At 44.4% G+C, this 18,329-nt stretch overlaps 1 protein-coding gene across 3 annotated transcripts in view; it reads left to right on the forward strand.

Moving 5' to 3' along the window:
* Positions 1 to 18,329, forward strand: part of caprin1b (cell cycle associated protein 1b) — a 154,434-nt gene that overhangs the window by 79,718 nt on the left and 56,387 nt on the right. For all 3 annotated transcript variants that reach the window (XM_038808235.1, XM_038808236.1, XM_038808234.1), the window contains exons 10-11: positions 4,795 to 4,903; positions 6,725 to 6,786. In XM_038808235.1, coding sequence (XP_038664163.1) covers positions 4,795 to 4,903; positions 6,725 to 6,786 — 171 coding nt within the window. The remainder of the gene's footprint in view (positions 1 to 4,794; positions 4,904 to 6,724; positions 6,787 to 18,329) is intronic.

An 18,329-nucleotide genomic window follows, 5' to 3' on the forward strand; every position in this document is an offset into this window, starting at 1 on the left:
ATGCAAACACGGGGGGGAATGTGCAAACTCCACACGGACAGTGACTCTGAGCCGGGATCGAACCTTTGACCTCGGTGCCGTGAGACCACAGTGCTAACCACCAAGCCACCATGCTGATCTCTGAGATAACTACCTTTGATGTACTGTTTTTCAACTTGCTTCCTAGTTCCCGATATTCTGCTTTTAGGACCTCATCACATTTTTTTTAACCTATGTCATTTGTACCAATGTCATCTGATCGTAACCTCAGATCTGCATCCATCCTACCTCTGATAACCTATTGCTTGCTTACCACAAATCTATTCACCTCTGCCTTAAAAATAAAGACTCTGCTTTCACCACCTTTTGAAGAGAATTCCAAAGACTCCGGATCCTCGGAAAAGATTTTGCCTCCTCTTCATTTTAAATAGGCGACCACTTTTTTTTAAACAGTGACCCCTAGTTTTAGATTCTCCAAAAAGAAGAAACATCCTTTCCAAATCAAACCCGTCAAGACCTCTCTGGATCGTGTATGTTTCAATCAAATCGCCACTAACTCTTCTAAACTCCAGCTGATACAAGCCTAACCAGTCCAATTTTTCCTCAAGACAACCCACCATTCCAGATATTAGTCTGGCAAACCTTCTCTGAACTGTTTATAATGCATCTACATTTTTCCTTAAATAAGGTGACCAAAACGGCGCACGGTGCTCCAAATGTGGTCTCACTAGTGCACTGGACAACTGAGCCCACTTCGATTGTCAGGGCTTCGCTTGAGCCCCTTTCACTGAACTCGGCCCTTTTCCTACTCAAATCTGGTTTCTATGCCCTTTAACTTAACTGCCCCTGTCTGCGACTCTCCTTTGGGACCTCTCAATGTCCCTTGCCTGAGACTCGTGTCTTTAAGTGGCACTCCTGGATTCTCTGCCATTTTTCTTCATGTGCAGGCATGCTGGGTCTGTCCTTGGCACCCAAATAATTTAATACGGCTGAACCACGCATGTGCAGAAGCATCAGGGTCTGCCAGGAGTTTCCAAACCCTGCTCTTGACTTTATGGTAGAACTGACTAGCCTAACAAGCACAACAGGGATCCGTGCTGGGGCCTCACCTGCTTGCAATCTATAGCAGTGACTTAGATGAAGGGACAGACTGTTTGTTTGCTAAATTTGCTGACGATACGGAGATGTGTCGAATAGGTTGTGAAGAGGACATGAGTCTGAAACGGGATATATGCTAAGGAATCAGAGATTTGGATGAAGGTACTGAATATATTGTAGTCACATTTCTGCTGATACAAGGATAGATAGGAAAACAAGTTCAGGCGATATGGATATGTTGCATGGGTGGGGATAACTTTGATAAATGGAGTATGATGTGGGCAAATGTAAGTTTGGTGAGAAGAATGGAAAAGCAGAACATTATTAGAATAGGGAGAGTTTAAAGAATCCTACAGTACGGAGTTCTGCAGGGACAGAACGTAATTTGGTGAGCAAATGAAATATTGGCCTTTATTGCAAAAAATTGGAGTGTCAACATAGGAACATCTTGTTACTATTGTGCAGTGAATAGGTGGGACCAAACCTAGACATCTGTGTACAGTTTTGCTCTTGTTATTTAAAGAGAAATACATAGAACATACAGTGCAGGGAGGCCATTTGGCTTATCGAGTCTGCACCGACCCACTTAAGCCCTCACTTCCACCGTAACCCAACTACCCCATCTAACCTTTTTTGGTCACTAAGGGCAATTTATCATGGCCAATCCACCTAACCTGCACATCTTTGGACTGTGGGAGGAAACCGGAGCACCCGGAGGAAACCCACGCAGACTCGGGGAGAAGATGCAGACCCCGTACAGACAGTGACCCAGTGAACCTGGGACCCTGGCGCTGTGAAACCACAGTGCTATCCATTTGTGCTACCGTGCTTCCCTAATACCTTTGAAATGGAGGCAGTTCAGAGAAAGTTGACCAGATTGATTTCTGGGTTTGATGGGATTGTCTTCTGAGGGAAGGTTGAGCAGATTGGGCCTGTACTTCTTGGAGTTTAGAAGAATGAGGTGTGATCTTCGTGAAACATGCAAGATAATGAAGGTGCTTGTTAGGGTTGATACTGAAGATATTAATCTAGAACTAGAGGGCATTGTTTCAAAGTAAGGGGTCACCCATTTTTGGCAGATTAGGTGGAAATTCTTCTGAATATCTTAAATCTGTGGAGCTCTCTATCCCAGAATTATGAAGGCTCGATTGTTGAATATTTTCAAGATTGATAGATTTTTGAACTACTGATGTTTAGGGGAATAGGCTGGAAAGTGGAGTTGAGGCCAAGATCAGAGCAGCTGTGATCTCAATGCCATGGGAGGCTCAAGGATTGAATCACCTACTTCTATTTCTAACACTCCTTTAAATTCTATTTTGTTTCAGAAGCGGTTGCCTGTTGTTTGCATCAGTGCAATTCTTAGTGACATTTGATTGACACGTTTAATTTGTTTTTCTCCCTTTGGGACTGTAATAATCACTGATACAGAATGGAAAGATCACAGAAAGGTGTTTTAGCCCATCACAGCCCTTTTTCATAAAGCTTATCTAGTTGGTCCTATTCTCTTGATCTTTCCTATAACCCTGTAGTTTCTACTTCCAAGTGTTTATTCAAATCCTTTTTGAAAATTACAATTGAATCTGCTTCCACCACTCTTCAGAAGTGCATTTGAAGTCACAAAGTTGCTGCATAAATTATTTTTCACTTTTATCCCCTGTAGTCCTTTTGTCAGTCCCTTTACCGATACCTCTTTCTTCTGTACCCTCCTAAGGTCTTGACATTCTTCCGAAATTATGGAGCCCACAATTGTATGAGATACCCCAGCTGAGTGTTTGAAGGTTCAGCATAACTTTACTTTTGTACCATATGCTTCTTAATAATTCCCAAGGACGGGAGTATGCTATTTTGACTGAACAAGTTCAGAAGGCAGTTACTGAGAAGATTTGTGTACATGCACATCCTCTCTAAAATTGTACCATTTAGTTAATCTTACTCCCTTGCAGCCTCTTGGCTATCTGACCCTGATGTCATGCTTGCGTCATCATTAACATCATTGTCTAATTAACATAACCATTAATCCTTTATACTTGCTGCTCATTGAAGGAAATAATCAATTGCATTCAGAAAACAATTTTTTTGGCATGATATTAGGGTAACACAGCTTTACAAATCCCTTACGGTGAAATGGTTTCCTCTTGCATATTACAATCAATATTCAAGCACTACAATTTACAAAGCTTGCGTCAATAGGGAAAGGACACAGTTTTTTTTTCAATCTTTCATGCGATGTGAGTGTCGTTTGCAAAGCCAGCATTTCTTCCCCATCTCTAATTGACATCAAGATGGTGGCGAGCAGCCTTGCAATGCTGTATTCCTTATGGTGCAGGTTTGCCCAAACTGTTGCTGATGGGCGTTCCAGGGTTTTGATCTTGCGACAGTGAAGGAATGGCAATATGGTTCCAAGTCAGGATGTTGTGTGGTTTGGAAGGAAATTTTCAGGTGGCGGTGTTCCCATTTAACTTTTGAGTTGGTCGACGTCTCGGGTTTGGAAGATGCTGTCAGAGTAGTTGTGGTGAGTTGTGGCAGTGCATCTTGTATATGGCACACACTTCTGCCACTGTGCGTTCATGTTGGAGGGAGTAAATGTTTGAAGTTGGTGGATGAGACACAAATCAAGCACACCATTTTGTATGATGCTGAGTTTGTGTTGTTGAGCAGCACTCATCCAGTCAAATGCAGAGTATTCCATCACACTCCTTTTTTCTTAAATTTAGAGTACCCAATTATTTTTTCCAATTAAGGGGCAATTTAGCATGGCCAATCCACCTATCCTGCATATCTTTGGGTTGTGGAGGTGAAACCCACGCCAACACGGGGAGAATGTACAAACTCCACACGGACAGTGACCCAGGGCCGGGATTCGAACTCGGGTCCTCAGCGCCATAGGCAGCAATGCTAACCACTGTGCCACCGTGCTGCCCTATTCCGTCACACTCCTGATGGATGCCTTGAAGATGGTGGGCAGGTTTCTTTGGGGAAAATTTCTGCAATGTTTTCTCCAGGTATTTATTTGATTATGTCCATCATGAGCAGGGCCCAAGACTGATGTTAAATCTGTAGGGGAAGCATAACTTATTTTGTGTTGAGGTGCCTATTAATGCTTGTTGAGTATGAAAATTATGTTAGAATGGTTTGGAGTGAAAGAGACTCAGTTCAAGCTACTGCACCGCTTGGATATCACTCCGAGTCTGAAGGACAGATTTGATCCTGCTCTATCTCCGATGTGCATATCGAGTGGCTGGTAGTCGAGGATGATATACACTGCGTATTGATCTGTGTCGAGATTCAGCCCCATTAGTCTGATATAGTTAAGGAGCTGGAAAGGATTTTTGGGCCTTAAAATATGATCCTTTGATTCTATGATTCTAATTCTGGCTCTTCCAGACAGGAGAACTATCCTAACTTTTGCCGCTCGTGGAAATACCCTTTGCTCCTAGATCAGTGACCAGTATCCTTTGATTCAAAACTGGGATAAAATTGCCCCTTAATTGGAAAAAATAAATTGAGTATACTAAATGTTAAAAAAAAAAAATTTTTTTTTAAAATAAAATAAAAAGTTTGCCAAAATATCTGTTCTGTACTGTACTAGTTGTGCTTTGAAAATTTTGTTGCGTTCTTGCAAAAAAAAAAACTCATAAAAATATATTTTAAATAGTGGTTTGGAGCAGAATTTTGTGGACACTGTTTGAATGTGGCTTGTATTTTGTTTCCCAACAGGAATCCATGCTCGAGTATGAGAGTCAAACAATGGACCCTGCTATTGTTTCAGCACAGCCCATGAATACAGCACAATCCATGGAGATGCCCCAAATGATGTGTACACAAGGTGGGTAATTGCTGGGGGCACGTGTTTTGTTACAACATCCTGGCTAGGGCGCCGTCAATTCCATCCCCCTCCTGACCCAGAGGTGCAACAAGTGAATTAACAATTTCTTATGACCTTTTTGAGATACTTGACCCTAGACAGCTCCAATGACTTGCAGACCCCAGATTTGTACGTTCTAAAAAAAACACTAATTATTTATTTACAATAAAAGAGTTAAAACATGCAATAATTAAACTAGATAACTACCTACTAATCTATTACTTTCCCCTTTGACCGTCTCACCCTCTACCCAAACGCACACGAGACAGGCGCACACAGAGGGAGGAAAATAATGAAAATGATAGAGGATTGAAATATTGCAGTAAGCGAGATGTATTTTTATTGCTGATGTTGAAGTCTTTGTAGTCGGCTATCTTCTTGCAGGTTTAACTAGCTGTAGCGAGAGAGATAAATTGCCCCTTCAAGCTGAGTAATCAAAAAAGTGTTTAACAGGTGAGAGAGAGATAAACTGTGACCCTTCAAGTGTCTATCAAAAGAAGTGTGCTTGAGGCAAAACCAAATAGCCCAACAGCAGGGAAGGGGGGGGGGGGGGGGGGGGGGGGGGGGGGGGGAGATCATCAGAAATCGTCAGATAAGCAAACAGTATAAAGGGAATCTGTTTTAAATGGGAGGATCCTTACAGTTTGGACAGCAAACCAGAATTTGCTCTATTATTTAAAAAAAACTGACTTGCAGGTTGGCTGAAATCTTCTGTGAAAGAGTTGAATAGTTTAGTAAATTATACTTTGAATATAAACTGTGTTGATCTTGGGTTGGGTTATGTTGCATGCTACCCCTTGGTGCCATTGTCCAAAACATTGTCAGTTTTCAAGGGTACACTAACAAAAAACAATTCAATTTCATCACCTCGCCACAACTGTTGCTGAATTATCAGACTGCTTGTCCCATATCCAGTAATGCATGAGAAGAAACTATGTCCAGTTAAATATTGTCTACCGTCCTCATTCCATTACTTCCCTCGGTGACAATCTAAGACTGACCCATAGTCTGCGTGATCCTCATGTCCTATTTGAACCTAAGATGAGTGACAGGCTACATATCTGCAACATCGCAAACACTGCCTATTCTACCTCCAACATCGCCCAACTCAGCCCTTCCTCAGTTCATCTGCAGCTGAAACCCTTATCCATGCCTTTGTTACTACCAGAAATCTGTCTTCTGTCCTTGCACCAAATCTTGTTCACCCATGTGGCTGCTAACTACATTGATATCTGTGTGATGAAAGCCTCAATTTTAAACTTCCCATCCTTGTTTTCAAATTCCTCTATGACCTTGCCCCTCCGTATATCTGTAATATCCTCCAAACTCTCAAACTTCCACGATATGTCTTTTTATCCTGGTCTCGTGAGTATCCCATTGATGGTGTTCTTTCTCCCATCTAAACCTCAATTTCTCGAATTCTGTCCCTGAGCCCCTGATGCTTTTTAAGATCCCCCTTATCTCTTTGACAAAGCCATCTTCCCTAATATCTCCTTATGTGGCAGTGTCAAACTTTGCTTTAGAGTGCTCCTATGAAGCGCCTTGGAATAGTTTGCCATGTTAAATATACAAATAAATGAAAGTTGCTGCTATCCTTTCATTTTCACATTTTTGATGATTTCAGAGTTGAGTTAAAGTTGTCAAGTCAGTAAGGTCAGTCATTCTAGGTAATCTATTGTCTTTTGCTGTGGCACATTGTTAAGAGGCAAAGATTTGTGTGCAAATCTGTTTCAGAGCAGTAGCATGTGTGAATATTTTTATCATTCTCCCCTTTTTCTGTAGTGCACAGTGAATCCAGACATGGTCAGCCTAACACGGTTCCTGTTCAATCTGAAGCTACACAGGTAATGTAACCTCTTCTAAAGGGCGGTTCTTAAAGTATCAGCAAACAATTTTTGAAAACACATTTAAGGAAAGAGGCATAAGTACATATAGAAATAGGAGCAGGAATTAGCCACTTAGCCCCTCGAGCCATTCCGTAGGACCATGGCTGATCTGATTGTGGTCTTACCACGTCCCAACTCCCAATAAACCTAGATTCTTGCCGTAGATCATAAATCAGTCTTAACTCTGCTTCAAGGATATTCAGTGACCGAGCTACAACCTTCATTTGACCCATTTATCCTGACTCTGGCTCCTGTTAGAGACACTGTATGCTAATATTTTACTCACAGCAGCATGAGCTGATTTGTATACCTTATTGAATGCCTTTGTAACTCCAAATGCACTAAATCAGGGTATTGCTGCAGAAGTTCTTCAGGCTAGTGTCCTAGACCCAACCACCTTTGACTGCTTCATCTATGACCTTTCATCATCAGTCCAAAAGTGGAGATATTTGCTGATGCTTGCACAATATTCAGTATTATTCGGAACTCCTTAGAGAGAGAAATAGTCCATGCCCATAAGCAGCAAGACCTCGGCAACATTGAAGCTTCGGCTGATGAGTGACGTAAAAACATATGTACAAACAAATTAGGAGCAGGAGTAGGCCACTTGGCCCCTTGAACCTGCTCCGTCATTCAATGAGATCATGGCTCATCTGATGGTAACCTCAACTCCATATTCCCACCTACCCATACAACCATTTTCCCTCTTGCTTATCAAGAATATCTCTTATCTTAAAAATATTCAGAAGGATCCCCTTCTACTGCCCTTTAAGGAAGAGTTCCAAAAACTACGACTATCCGAGAAAAAACATATCTCTTCATCTCTGTCTTAAATGGATGACCCCTTATTTTTTAAACACCTATTTCTAGATTGTCCCACACAAGGAAACATTCTCTCCACATTCCCCCTTTATTAATCTCCCTCAGAATCTTATCTGTTTCAATCAAGTTGCCTCCTACTCTTCTGCACTCCTACAATGACAGGTCTAGCTTGTCGAGCATTTCCTCATAAGGCAAGCTAACCATGCCAGGTATTAGTCTAGTAAACCTTCCTAACTGTTTCCAATGCATTAAAATCCTCCTTTCAATAAAAAGACCAATACTGTAAACAATACTCCAGGTGTAATCTCATCAATGTCCTGAGAAACCGAAGCATAACCTCCCTACTTTTGTAATCAATTTCCCTCAGACAATAACATTCTATTAGCTTTCTGAATTACTTGCTGTTCCTGCATACTAGCCTTTTGCAATTCATGCACTAGGGCATTCATCTCATCTCTGAGCCTGTAATTTCTCACCATTTGGAAAATATGATTCACTTGTACTTTTGCTGCAAAACGTACTACTTCACATTTTTCCATATTATACAAGTAACATTTGCAGCACGCCAAGTGCCAGGTAGTACTCATCTCCAACAAGAGACAATCTAATCATCTCCCCATAACATTCAGTGACATTAACCTCACTGATTTCCCCCATTATCAACATGCTGGGGATTATAATTGACCAGAAACAAAATTGGACCGGCCATATAAGTACTGTGGCTACAAGAACAAGTCAGGTTGGGAATGCTGCAGAGAGTAACTCGCCACCTGACTCCACAAAGCCTGTCCACCATCTGCAGTAAGTTGGAGCTTCAACACAATCAGTCACCTGGAGGCTGATCTTCAGCCATTGTAATGGATCGGAGGAGAAAATCTACCTGCAGACTTCGTACCAGGAGGCAACCACACCCCTTAAGATGGGGCCTTCTGATATGGTCAGGGATAGTAGGGTGTGACTGAGTGAGGTACGTATGGGGAACAAGAAGGTAGAAGCAGAGGAGCCTCTGCCTTTGCAATTGTCCCAACAAGTTTGAGGTTCTTGCAGTCTGTATGGATGGTTGCACGATGGAGGAGCAACCTGATCATGGTACAAGAAGCCATTCAAATAGAGGAGTTAATAGGAATGTGGTGGTAGTTGGGGACAGCATAGCAGAATAGAGACAATTCTCTGCAACAGAGCGTGGTAGTCCAGGCACCTGTGTTGGCTGCCTGGTGCCAGGATTTGGGTCATCTGCTCTGGGTCTGGAGAGGAATTACAGGGGAAGGGAGATGATCCAGTGCTTGTCGTCTATGTAGGTACCAAAGCCATCGATAGCACCTGCAGAGAGAGTATGAGAATCTTTAAAGGGGATAATTTCTGGATTACCCCCTCGGCCATGAGCAAATTTGTGTAAGATAAATCAGGATTAGTGTGTTAAATGTATAGCTCAAAGATTGGTGTAGGAGAAATGGGGTTTGATTCATTGGGCATTGGTGTAAGTACTGAGGAATGTGGGATCTGTACCGTTGGGACAGTTTTGACCTGAACCATACTGGGACTAGTCATCTGGAGAGTCATATAACTATGACAGTCGAAACTAAATAGTGCAGGTAAGGTATCACATTTGGGGGAGAGTGGTAAATTGAAACCACACTAGGATGGATGAAATAGGAAGAAATAATGGGAGCTTGTGCAAAAGGTACGGTTATAATCATGGTAATTTTAATCTACATGTGGATTGGTAAAGATAGCTTGAATGATGAGTTCATAGCATTTGCAAGGCAGTTTCTTAGACCAGCAGATTTAGCACCAACCAACGAGTAGGCTACGTGAGACCTGGTAGTGATTTAACAAGTTAGGCTTAATTAATTACCTAATAGTGAAGGTACTCCTGGGTTACAGTGATCCGTAATATGATTGATGTGCTGTTCGAAGGAGAGAGGAGCGTGTCTAAGATTAATGTTTTTAACCTAAATAAGGGCAGCTGTGAGGGCATGATACACAGCTGGCTAAAGTGAACTGGGAAATTAGATTAGGGAATAGGTTGGTAGAGATGCAGTGCAAATATTTATGGAAATATTTCCGAATACTCAGAAAAGATGCAGTCCAGTAAGAAAGGGAGATTCTAAGGGAAGGACACGCCATCTGTGGCTAGCTAAAACAGATAAAGATAGTGTCAAATTGAAAGAAAATGCATATAATTCTGCAAAGATGAATTGCAGGTCAGGATATCAAGAACAGCAAAGAATGATTAAAAGTTTATTATGGTGGGAGAAATTAGAGTATATGAAAGGAGGCTCTCTAGAAAGGCAAAAGCAATTTCTACAGGTATTTAAAAAGGAAGTGGCTAAAGTTAGCATTGGTCCTCTAGAGAGTGACCATGGAAAATAATAACGGAATAGAAGAAAATGGCAGACGAATTGAACATATTTAGCATCTGTCTTCACAGTAAAAGATACAAATAACATCCCAGAAATAATTGTAAATCAGGAGGTGATGGGGAGGAACTTAAACATAATTATGGAGTGTCTTTAAGACAGAGATAGATAGGTTCTTGATAGGGGATTGGGGATTATGGGGAGAAAGCATGAGAATGGGGATGAGAAAGATACAGCCATGATTGAATGGCGGAGCAGACTCCAAGAGCCAAATGGCCTAATTCTGCTCCAATGTCTTAAGGTCGTCTTATCACCAGGGAAATAGTACTGAGAAAATTATTAGAACTAAAAGCTGACAAGTCCCCAAGTCCAGGAATTCATCCTCGGGTCTTAAAAGAAATGGCTGCAGGGACAACCTTAATTTTCCAGAATTCCTTAGATTCTGGAAAGGTTCCAAAAGATGAGAAAATAGCAAATGTGACTCCTCTATTCGGAAAAGAAGGGAGACACAAAGCAGGGAACTACAGGCCAAATTAGCTTAACATCTGTTTTTGGGAGATAACTTGAATCTGTTACTAAGAAGGTTATATTGGGACACTTAAATCTTACATGTGATCAGGCAGAGTCAATATGGTTTTGTGCAGGGCAAATCATGTTTGAGTAATTTAGTGGAGTTCTTTGAGGAAGTAACAAGCATGTAGGTGAAAGAGAACCTGTAGATGTACTGTACTTCGATTTCCAGAAGACATTTGACAAGGTGCCACATCAAATGTTACTCTGCAACAAGCTCATGGTATATGGGGAAACACAGCAAGGATAGAGGATTGATTAGCTAACAGCAAACAGTCGGCATAAGTAGGTTTTTTTCTGGTTGCAAGATATGAGTGGAATATCGCAGTGATCAATGCTGGGGTCTCAATTATTTACAATTTACATTAATGACTTGCGATGAAGGGACTGAATGTATGGTTGCAAAATTTGCCAATGACGCAAAGAGGAAAGTAAGTTGTGTAAAGGACATAATGTATCCACAAAGAGACCTAGGTTAACTTAGTGGGCAAAAAGTTGGCAGATTAAGTACGATGTGGGAAAATGTGAATTTTGGCTGGAAGAATAGAAAAGCAGAATGTGATTTAAAAGGAGAGGAATTGCAGAACAGGATCTGGGGGTACTGGTACATGCATCAGGCAAATTTAGTTTGCAGTTACAAATATGATTAGGAAGGCAAATGGAATGTTATATTTTATTAGAAAGGGGACGGAATATAAAAGTAGGGATGTTTTGCCACAGTTATACAGGGCATTGATGAGATAGTACTTTGGGCAGTTTTTGGTCTCCTTATTTAAGAAAGGATACAAATGTGTCAGAAGTACTTCAGCGAAGGTTCACTCAACTGATACCTGCAATGAGGGGCCTATCTTGCGAGGAAAGGTTGGGCAGACTGGGCCTGTATCAATTGGAGTTCAGAAGATTGAGAGCTGATTTTATTGGAGCATATAAGATCCTGAGGGGACTTGACAGGATGGATGCTGAAAGGATGTTCCTCTTGTGGGAGAGAGTAGAACTTGTGGGCAGTTTTGAAATAGGATCTCCATTAAGACAGAGATGAGAAGAAAGGCTTTCTCTTGAGGGTCATAAATCTTTGGAACTCTTTTCCCCAGAGCAGTGGAGACAGGGTCAATTGATAATCAATCTGGTTCACTAATGTTTGTCAGAGAAGCAAATCTGCCATCCTCGCCTGGTCTGACCTATGTGTGACTCCGGGCCAGTTGTATAAAACCGCTGATCTCTCTTTCTCTCTCTTTTCCCCCACCCCCAAACTTGATTGGCACCCCCCCCCCCCCCCCCCCCCCCCCTCCCAATGATACATCTGTATCCGAAGCTCAGACTCCAACCTACCTGTGCTCATGTTTTTAAATGGAAAGGGAGAGCAAAATGTATTTAGAGCCAATGTCGTAACTTGAACAATTCACCTGTTTCCTTCTGTCATATTATTACCTGAGAGAAGCTGCTGGATTATTTTCCTTTCTGTAGCCCAGGATGCTGCATTCTACTCATATTCCCTGTACTGTAATTCTAAACAGATCAATTGTGTTTCTTTGTCTCCCTATTCTTCTTCTAGTTTGTACACACTCAATACCATTCTATCCCATCAAAGCAGGTGCATTGCTCATCTTCATGCTCCTCTTCTTTTGCAGTCGCAACATCGTCCATGTGTTAGGCTCTATTGTCACTGATCATAGATATCATAGAACAGTACAGCACAGAACAGGCCCTTCGGCCCTCAATGTTGTGCCGAGCCATGATCACCCTACTCAAACCCACGTATCCACCCTATACCCGTAACCCAACAACCCCCCCCCCCCCTTAACCTTACTTTTAATTAGGACACTACGGGCAATTTAGCATGGCCAATCCACCTAACCCGCACATCTTTGGACTGTGGGAGGAAACCGGAGCACCCGGAGGAAACCCACGCACACAGGGGGAGGACGTGCAGACTCCACACAGACAGTGACCCAGCCGGGAATCGAACCTGGGACCCTGGAGCTGTGAAGCATTTATGCTAACCACCATGCTACCCTGCTGCCCCAAATATGAAGCTGATATGAAGCTGGAAATTAATTCAGTTCCTAACACATGGCCCTTTGCATTCTTGGGTCTTCGATTATAAGAAGAAACAAGTTTATTTTGTGTATCCATTGGAGCCCTGGATGTAGCCCCTTTACATTGGAGCCAGACTCCTGTGTTATGTCGAGTGTCTGCAGGCAATCTGGGCTAGCCTGGTGTGGGCACAGTTAAAAATTTATGCCTGAAGCCAGAATGTTAAAAGTAGAGAGCAGGGAGATAATGAAAGAATCAAATTTATGGAAAATACATTTTCTAATTTTTTTGTTTTTAAAACCTTTCCAACCATCAATGTAAAGCAGCCTGGGTTGTAATAATGGTTGTTCTGCCCAGAATTATTTTAAATTGAATGCAATTGTGTAATTGGTTGCCCAATCAGATGAGACTGAGGCTTGGATGACTGTGATTGCATGTTTTGGTATCTGGTTGAAGGGACGCTAATCTCTTTTATCATACTGCTTGACAGTAATATTGACGTGGATCGTTTGTTATTAATGATGGCAAAAATGTCAGCATTGACCATCATTACTCCTCCATAGCTGATAGTATAAGGATCCTTCCTGTTTATTCCCTTATTTCTCCTTTTATTTTGCCATTACCATCTTGATCATGATAAGTAGACATGTATCTTTAAGTCAAGCAGCAAAATGAATGAGGAATTCAGAAGTTACATGAGAGAACACTGCCAGTTTTAATAGGAGCTTCAGATTTTTGGCACCAGAGAGTGAGTGTTAAAGGAAGGTCTTGTCTCACAAATTTGATCGACTACTTTGAAGAAGTGACAAGAAGGGTAGTTGATGGTAGTGCAGTGGATGTGGTGTACATGGCTTTTACCAAGGCTTTTGACAAAGTCCCACATGACAGATTGGTGAAGAAAGTGAAAGCCCAAGGGATACAGTACAATATGGCGAACTGGATAGAAAGTTGATTTAGTAACAGGAAACAAATGTTGATGGCTGCTCTTGCAATTGGACAGTTGTTTTAAAGCAGTGTTCCACATGGCTCGGTTTTGGGCCCCTTGCTGTTGTATATTAACGATTTGGACGTGAACGTGGGGAGCATGATTGGGAAATTTGCAGATGAGACAAAGATTGGCCAAGTGGTGGACAGTGTAGAGGGTAGTTATAATCAAAACGATATAGATGGATTGATGGCGTGGGCGATAAAAGTGGTAGATGAAATTTAACACAGAATTGTGAGGTCATGCATTTAGGGAGGTCATGCAGTTGTTGGAAGTATGCAATAAATGGGAATATACTAAGAAGGATAGATGAAGTGAGAGATTTTGGCATGCAGGTACACAGATCCCTAAAGGCAGCAGTTCAACTAGACAAGGGCTAGAAAAGTGTGGCTACGAGGAGAGATTGGATAGGTTGGCGTTATATTCGTTGGAACAAAGAAGGCTGAGGGGTGACTTAATTGAGGTGTACAAAATTATGAGGGGAAGAGGAAGGGTGGACAGGATAAAATTGTTTATTTTGGTGGACAATTCTAGAACCAGGGGACATAAATTAACGATAAGTGGCAGAAGGTGTAGAGAGGCATGAGGAAAAACCTTTCTACGCAGAGGGTAGTGGGAGTCTGGAATTTGCTGCCCGAGTTGGTGGAGATCCTTAATTCTTTTAAAAGAACCTGGATCTGTACCTTTAAGCGCCAGGGCTATGGACTGGATGCAGGAAGGTGGGATTAGAAAGGGCACCTGTGTGTCTTTGAGCTGGCATGGACAAGATAGGCCGAATAGCCTCCTGTGCTATAACGTTTCTATGATTCTATGGGGTGGGACCTGATTTGATTAATTGGCTTGGGGCCAATGAGTTGTCTGAAAAAGCTGTACTCTGCCCAGCAGCAGGGGCTGATTGGATCCTGTCCCAGTGGAATGCATTTGACTCCCATGGAGCTCCATTTGAGTGCTTTACACACAAAGACCAGGACCTGTTTTATCTCCCTCTCCAGAAATGCTGAGAGTGCTGTGTTTTTGAAACAGCAGAGACTTGAATGAATCTGCAGCAAAACCTCAAACTGAAAGCAGTTTGAAGAGCAGTAAGGTGCTAAAAACGGCCATTTGAAACAAAGATTTTTTTTCCAACCAAGGTCCATCTCTGACACTTCCCTTAAAGGACTCCATCCCATTCTCTCAGTCCCTTCGCCTCTGGCGCATTAGTTTCAATGATGCCACTTTCCAAAATGGTGCTGCTGACATGCCTTCATTCTTTTTTAAAATAATTTTTATTGAAAAATTTTGTATTTATACAACAACATCGAACCATAATAAAATACCAACAATAACAATAATAATAGCAATCATAAACATTCGCCCCTCCTCAATGAACAACACAACATATTAACAAGAACTTCAATTAACACAATGTTAAGTTACATAACCATAGAAAAAAAAATAGAAACTAGTTGCTGCTGCTGACCAAGATACCTATCTTTGAGCCAGGAAGTCCAGAAAAGGCTGCCACCGTTTATAGAACCCTTGTATTGATCCCCTCAGGGCAAATTTGACCCTCTCCAATTTTATAAATCCCACCATGTCACTGATCCAGGTCTCCACACTTGGGGGCCTCGCATCTTTCCACTGCATCAAGATCCTCTGCCGGGCTACTAGGGACGCAAAGGTCAGGACACCGGCCTCTTTTGCCTCCTGCACTCCCGGCTCCACCGCAACTCCAAAGATCGCGAGTCCCCACCCTGGTTTGACCCCGGATCCAACCACCCTCGACACCATCCCCGCCACCCCCTTCCAGAATTCTTCCTGTGCCGGGCATGCCCAGAACACATGGGCATGATTCGCTGGACTCCCCGAACCTGGTGCACCTGTCCTCACCCCCAAAGAACCTACTCATCCTAGTCCCGGACATGTGGGCCCGGTGCAGCACCTTGAATTGGATGCGACTAAGCCTCGCACATGAAGAGGAAGACTTGACTCTCTCCAAGGCATCCACCCAAGTCCCGTCCTCTATCTGCTCCCCAAGTTCCCCCTCCTATTTAGCCTTCAGCTCCTCCACTGACGACTCCTCCACCTCCTGCATTACCTTATAAATGTCAGACACCTTCCCCTCTCAGACCCACACCCCCGAAAGCACTCTGTCCATCGCCCCCCGCGAGGGCAGCAAAGGGAACTCCTCTACCTGTCGCCTAGAAAACGCCTTTACCTGCAAGTATCTGAACATGTTCCCTTGGGGGAGCCCAAATTTATCTTCCAGTTCCCCCAGGCCCGCAAACCTCCCGCCAATAAACAGGTCCCTCAATTTACTGATGCCCACCCTTTGCCACCCCCTAAATCCCCCATCAGTGTTCCCCGGGATGAACCGATTTCCACCTAATGGAGCCTCCATCGAGCCCCCTGTTTCCCCCCTATGCCGTCTCCACTGTCCCCAGATTCTTAGGGTCGCCGCACCACCGGCTCGTGGTATACCTCTTAGGAGAGAGCGGCAACGGCGCCGTTGCCAAGGCACCCAGGCTCGTACCTCTACATGACGCCATCTCCATTCTTTCCCCCTCCTCCTCCTCCTCCATCATCACCCATTTACGCACCATTGACACATTGGCCGCCCAATAGTACCCCAAAAGGTTGGGCAGTGCCAGCCCGCCTCTATCCCTCCCTCGCTCCAGGAAAACTCTCTTCACTCTCGGAGTCCCATGTGCCCACACAAAGCTCAAAATACTGCTAGTCACCCTCCTAAAGAAGGCCCTGGGGATGAAGATGGGCAAGCACTGAAAGAGGAACAAGAACCTCGGAAGCACCATCATTTTGACGGACTGCACCCTCCCCGCCAACGACAATGGCAGCATGTCTCACCTCTTGAACTCCTCCTCCATCTGATCCACAAGCCTGGTGAAATTATGCTTGTGAAGAGTCCCCCAGTCCCTGGCCACCTGCACCCCCAGGTACCTAAAACTCTCCCCTGCCGTCCTAAGCGGGAGCCTACCAGTTCCCTCCTCCTGGTCTCCAGGGTGCACCACAAACACCTCACTCTTGCCTGAAAAGGTCCCAAACTCAGCTAGCAGCTCCATCACCCCCGGCATCCCTCCCACCGGGTCCACCACATACAGTAACAGGTCATCGGCATACAACGACACCCTATGTTCCTCCCCACCTCGCACCAAACCTCTCCACCTCCCTGAATCCCTCAACGCCATCGCCAACAGCTCTATTGCCAATGCAAACAACAAGGGGGACAGGGGGCAACCCTGCCTGGTCCCTCGGTAAAGCCGGAAGTACTCTGACCTCCCATTCGTGGCCACACACTCCATCGGGGCCTCATATAGCAGCCTTACCCATCTAGTAAACCCTTCACCGAATCCAAACCTCCCCAACACCTCCCATAAGTACCCCCACTCTACTCTATCGAAGGCCTTCTCCGCATCTAGCGCCACCACTATCTCAGCCTCCCCCTCAATCGCCGGCATCATGATGACATTCAACAATCTCCGCACATTCGTGTTCAGCTGCCTTCCCTTCACAAAACCTGTCTGATCCTCGTGTACAACCCCTGGCACACAGTCCTCTATCCTGGTGGCCAGGATTTTTGCCAGCACCTTGGCATCCACATTAAGGAGAGATATGGGCCTGTATGAACCACACTGCTGGGGGTCCTTGTCCCTCTTTAAGATGAACGAAATCAGCGCCCGCGACATCGTCAGGGGCAAAGTCCCCCCTTCCCACACTTCATTGAGTGTCCGCACCAGCAAGGGGCCCACTAGGTCCACAAACTTTTTATAAAATTCCACCGGGAACCCATCCGGCCCCGGCGCCTTCCCTGACTGCATCTGCCCGATCCCTTTAACTAGCTCCTCCAGCTCAATCGGCGCCCCCAACCCCTCCACTTGTTTCTCCTTCACCTTCGGGAAAGATAGCCCGTTGAGAAACCTCTCCATTCCCCTCCTCTCCACCGTTGGCTCCGACCGGTACAGTTCCCCGTAAAAGTCCTTGAAGACCTCATTCACCTCTACCCCCTTCCGCACCACATTCCCACTCTTGTCTCTCATTCCAGCAATTTCCTTAGCCGCATCGTGCTTGCGGAGCTGATGAGCCAGCATCCTACTCGCCTTTTCACCATGTTCATACACTGCCCCTTGTGCCTTCCTCCACTGTGCCTCTGCCTTTCTAGTGGTCAGCAAATCAAATTTAGCCTGTAGGCTGCGCCTCTCACCCAACAGTCCCTCCTCTGGTGCCTCTGCGTACCTCCTATCTACCTCCAGCATCTTCCCCACCAGTCTATCCCTCTCACTCCTCTCCCTGTGTGCCCGGATGGATATCAGCTCCCCACGAATCACTGCCATCAGGGCTTCCCAGATCATCCCCACCTGGACCTCCCCTGTATCATTCACCTCGAGGTACCCCTCAATACTTGCCCGGACCCTCCTACACACCTCCTCCTCCGCCAACAACCCCACATCCAACCGCCACAACGGGCGCTGGTCCCGCACCTCCCCCATCTCCAACTTCATCCAATGCGGAGCGTGGTTGGAGACTGCACTGGCCGAATATTCGGCCTCCTCCACTCTCGGAATCAGTCCCCTACTCACCACGAAGAAGTCTATCTGAGAGTAGACCCTATGTACGTGGGAGAAGAAAGAGTACTCGCGTGCCCTCGGCCTCACAAACCTCCATGGATCCACCCCTCCCATCTGGTCCATAAACCCTCTCAGTACCTTGGCCGCAGCCGGCCTCCTACCCGTCCT

This window comes from Scyliorhinus canicula, chromosome 9 (assembly GCF_902713615.1).
Source record: "Scyliorhinus canicula chromosome 9, sScyCan1.1, whole genome shotgun sequence".
NCBI lineage: Eukaryota > Metazoa > Chordata > Chondrichthyes > Carcharhiniformes > Scyliorhinidae > Scyliorhinus > Scyliorhinus canicula.